Below are 5,000 nucleotides of genomic sequence, written 5' to 3'. Positions count from 1 at the left end.
ATATGGAGTCCAATCTGTGTTCCAAGTATTAAAAAAAGATATAGATGCAATGGATGCAGTACAAGCTGGGAGTGCCAAACTAGTTCCAATACAAAGGCAATTTGGATATAGATAGAGGATGGAATGTTCGAACTTATTTGATCAAGCAACTCGACGACTAAGGGGATAGTTAATAGAGGCACTCAAATTCTTAAAGGAATAACAAATTTGCAATTTGGTTTTCATGAAGGCCTTGGAGCATGTGACGTCCTTCTTACAATCCCCTATGCTGTACAGAAATCACTTGATTATGGTCTAGAACAGGGCTACTCAGCTATTATGAGGAAAGGTCCAGTTAGACAAGTTCCACTGTATACATAGGTTCGGAAATTTTTATTACATGAAATCATGAAAATAAAACACCCAATTTGAGAACAGGGTAGTAAACCATGATTTTTATCAATTTCATATTCACTGTTTGTTTTATTTATACAAATTTTCAAAACGTGGAAATAAAAGTATTAAATTTTATACCTAAAGTATAGCAAGACTTGAATGTTTTCCTCTATATAAACAACTGAAATTGAGAGTTCTAAAATGAAATACTGTTTCATATTATGGAATTTTAGTAATAAAAAATTGCCTTTTTTAAAACATAAAAGGATATGAATATTCCCTCTGAAAAAATAAAATGAATTTTCAAATTAAAAGAGAATCAAAACACCACTAAAAGAATTTAGTGAGAGAAATTGCACTTTTTGCTTTTTGCTAGTTCCCGAAATTTTGGTGCTAATGGAGTAATAGCGAGTCGAAGACAGTGGTGGAGGTGTTCATTGGTCATACAAGAGCGAAACTTGTTCTTCACTAGGTTCATAGTTGAGAAAGCAGATTGGCAGCAGTAAGTGGAGCCAAACATCGTGAGAATTTGCACAGCTAATCTGTGAAGAGTGAGAAAATTAGCAGGGGATCCTTCTTTTGACCAAAATGTTTCTGGTGTACAATCACAGAATACTTGTTTCAGCGCTACATTCTCTTGAAAGTCAATAAGTTCCAGTTGGATTTTAACAGTATCTACCCATTTCCAGGTGAGATTTGCTTCGACTGAAAATTCTGTGATATCTGTCACTAGAAAAGGGTTTTGAATGAACAGCAGCATCTGTTTTCCAAGAACAAAATCATTAAAGCGAACCTTAAAATTGTCGATCAGCTTCTCAATAAATTGGACATAATTAGTGTCTTTTTCATCTTTACGTTCCTCCAAAAGTCTTGGAGAATGGAAAAGTTGGCTCTGAATATCGTCCTTGAAAAGTGCAATTTTTTTCTGGAAAGTTCGAATTGCTGAGATCAAGTTGGAGATAGTGTGTTTTTCCCCTTTCAGTTTGACATTGAGATCATTCAAAAGTGACATTATGTCCGCCAAAAATCCATCACTTTCAATTTTCTTGTCATCTTTCAAAAATTCAGAAAATGCCTTTGCCTTCACACTCTTTTGATCCTCCAGGAAATTTTGCAACTCCTTCCTAATTGCCCAAAGTCGCTCCAAAACTTTGTCCTTACTTAGCCGTCTCACATTATTGTGCACAAGTAAATCGTCATAGCTTGCATTGACCTCCGTAAGAAAGGTTCGTAGTAGACGATGTCATAGTGCTGACGTTGATCGAAGGAAGTTTACTAGCTTCATAATAAGTCTCCATTACTTTACCATATTCATCTCCCAGACTGGCACACAGAACTGATCGGTGGATTATGCAGTGGTAACTTATCATGTCCGGATTATCTTCCTTTGATCTTGCAACTAATCCCCTCTCTCGACCAACCATGGCTGGAGCTCCATCTGTAGTCACTGAAATGATGGATTTGACATCAATATTTCTTGATTCTAACAGGCTTTCCAAGGATCCATAAATATCCTCTCCCCGTGCTCTTCCTTTAAGGTCAGTCACACCCAACCAGTCCTGGCAAAATATTTTCTCCCCTGCATCATAATATCTCACAAAAACAATGAGTTGAGCATTGTCGGTACTGTCTGTTGATTCATCAATAGCCAGTGAGATACATGGTGCTTTTTTCAGTCCTTGATCAAGTTAAGATATAAGATCAATAGCCAATAGTTCCGTTCTCCTCATTGATGTAGAAGCAGATAATGGAATCTGCTTTATTCTATCTTTTATTTCATTTTTCTGTTAATGCAAGAGCAGTAACAGAAAATGCTAAATCACGTGGAAACTGTTATGAATAAATAAATGAATAATTAAATAAATAAATATACATACATATATATATATATATATATATATATATATATATATATATATATATATATATATAAATATATATATATATATATATATATATATATATATATATATATATATATATATATATATATATATATATATATATATATATATAAAAGGTCCTGGGAGCATTCGTAAGTTAAGTACTGAACATAAGTACTATAGATCCCTGACTCACAGCCGAGGAAATACACTTGCAAGAATCCATCACCAGGACCTTCGTGTTACTTAAATATATTTTCTTTTCCTGGGGACTGGGGTCCAACTACAACACTCAGAAGGTCCGGATCCGGACCGCGCGCCGCCAGTTGAGTAGCCCTGGTCTAGAAGTTCGTATGATTGTCCTTGATTTTAAAGATGGCTTTAGCCGTGTTAATTAAAAGACCCTTGTTTTAAAAAACAGATAGTTGGGAGTTGGTTGGCCATTTTTCAGTATCATTATTTAATTTTCAAGTAATAGATCTCAAAGAGTTGTCTTTGATGGTCACCATAGTGAGTATAGGAATGTGATATCTTATATTCCACAGAGCAATGTTCTTGGCCCACTACTTCTCATCTCATATACACATAATATATGGTTTTGCCTAGAATACTAGCTTGCTGCATATTCAGATGATGCTACTCTCTTTGCATCAATTCCATCTCCTGAATGTAGGTATGTGCTTCCGGAATCCCTTACTAGAGATCTAGCTAAAATTAGCGCATGGTGCAAATTATGGGGTATGAGGTTGAATCCTACAAAACTCAAAGTATGTTTTTAAGTAGGTCAAGGACAGGAACTTCTCAACATCCGGATCTCAGCATTGATAATGCTTCCTTAACATCGTATGACTCTTTTCAAATTTTAGTTGGGATCCCCGACATCAATTTTACTTTTAAGAAACACACTAGGTCTCTTTCTTCTTAAATTGGATAAAAAATTGCCTTATTGGGAAAATCTTTTAAGATTTTCGGTGATAAATCTATTCTGAAGAAGTGTTTTAATTTTTTTCATTCTACCGTGTTTCGAGTATTGTCCTCCTGTCTTGTGTCCAGCTGCTAATGCTCATCCTAATTTGTTTGACATGAACTTACGGTCTATTAATTTTCGTATTCCCAATCTAGATATCAGTCTTTGGCACCTTTTTTCAGTTATTTCATTATGCATGTTGAATAAGATTTTCCATGCTTCTTACCATCATTTATATTTACATCTTCCTGGAGGGTTCCATTCTCTTCGCAATACTAGGTATGCAGTTAATTCTAATAGTCAGCCCCTCTCCATCATAAGGCTTATTACTACAGAGTTTCCTGGAGGTTTTATTCTGGCTGTGACCAAGTTGTGGAATAATCTTCCTAATTGGGTAGTTGAATCAGTAGAACTTCCAAATAATAATAATAATAATAATAATAATAATAATAATAATAATAATAATAATAATAATAATAATAATAATAATAATAATAATAATAATAAAGTAGATTCAAGCAATCTATTCATGCCTTGTACAAATCAGTCCATAGGTGACGGATACAAACTGGAACTGAGAAGATACAACCCTACTTAATGTGGGAATTTCTTTAAATAGAAAATAGTAAAAACATAATATAAACTTCTAGCGGATGTAGTAAACAGTAACATGATAAATTTGTCGAAGAATAAGTTAGACAAGATCATAGAAACTCTTAAATGTTTAAAGTTAACTGCTTTATCCTAGAGCAAATGGAATCTCAGTGGATGGATTAAAGTATTTCAGAAATCCTAAATTTTTGTAACTCCTTGCAACCCCTTGTAACTCTCTCTCTCTCTCTCTCTCTCTCTCTCTCTCTCTCTCTCTCTCTCTCTCTCTCTCTCTCTCTCTCTCTCTCTCTCTCTCTCTTTATATATATATATATATATATATATATATATATATATATATATATATATATATATATATATATATATATATATATATATATATATATATATATATATATATATATAATATGCTGTTATCAATATTAAGTCGACAGAATACTCACATTTTCATCTTACTAAATAATTTCCCAAAGAATGAATTGTAAGAGTAGTTACCTACTACTCGTTAACAAATATTTATTTGAACGTACACGACATTCTGTGAAAGGGACCCAAGGAAACCTATATAGACATTATTTGATTTCCTATAATTGATTGATAGGAAGAGAAGCTTGTGATATAAACTAATTGATATTACTAGTGACGTATTTGACGTACCAAAGAACACAGTAACTAGAGAGAGAGAGAGAGAGAGAGAGAGAGAGAGAGAGAGAGAGAGAGAGAGAGAGAGAGAGAGAGAGAGCTTCCAAACTATGCGAGTTATTCCTGCCCCACGAATAGAGACGTTACATGCCTTTCTGGCCTACCAGAGTAATTCTGAAATTATTGATGTAAATTCCGTCGATGGGAAATGGTTACATCAATTCAAAGGATCATTGCTGGCCAAGATTTCTCGTAAACGAACATTGATGGTGGCACATGGAAATACCACTGACCGTATGAGCTGCATTGCTTGAGCTGCGTGTTCATGTAACATAAATTATTTAACTTCAATGAAGATCCAGTCAGTTAGGTTATGGAAAAGAATTAGATTATCTTTATTTATCATCGATCTATAACGTTTTCGGACTGACAACTTTACTGCGTACTACAAAAGCATTATTTCAATCATTTTTACAATATGGAGGATATCAGTAAAGTTGTTTGGTAGAAATATAAAATTA

At 33.8% G+C, this 5,000-nt stretch overlaps 2 protein-coding genes across 2 annotated transcripts in view; both read right to left on the bottom strand.

Moving 5' to 3' along the window:
- Window positions 1–715: 715 nt before the first annotated feature.
- On the bottom strand, window positions 716–1,387 carry LOC137648359 (general transcription factor II-I repeat domain-containing protein 2A-like). The gene has a single exon (XM_068381288.1). It carries the CDS (start codon window positions 1,385–1,387, stop codon window positions 716–718), a length of 672 nt encoding a protein of 223 aa, XP_068237389.1.
- Window positions 1,388–1,571: 184 nt separating this feature from the next.
- LOC137648358 (general transcription factor II-I repeat domain-containing protein 2-like) overlaps window positions 1,572–5,000 on the bottom strand; it is a 17,274-nt gene continuing 13,845 nt past the window's right edge. The window contains exon 2 of the mRNA XM_068381287.1: window positions 1,572–2,053. Coding sequence (XP_068237388.1) covers window positions 1,572–2,053 — 482 coding nt within the window. The remainder of the gene's footprint in view (window positions 2,054–5,000) is intronic.

This window comes from Palaemon carinicauda, chromosome 10 (genome assembly GCF_036898095.1).
Source record: "Palaemon carinicauda isolate YSFRI2023 chromosome 10, ASM3689809v2, whole genome shotgun sequence".
Classification (NCBI taxonomy): domain Eukaryota; kingdom Metazoa; phylum Arthropoda; class Malacostraca; order Decapoda; family Palaemonidae; genus Palaemon; species Palaemon carinicauda.
Note: the sequence above shows the minus strand (reverse complement) of the source record. Positions and strands in the feature narration are given on the sequence as shown.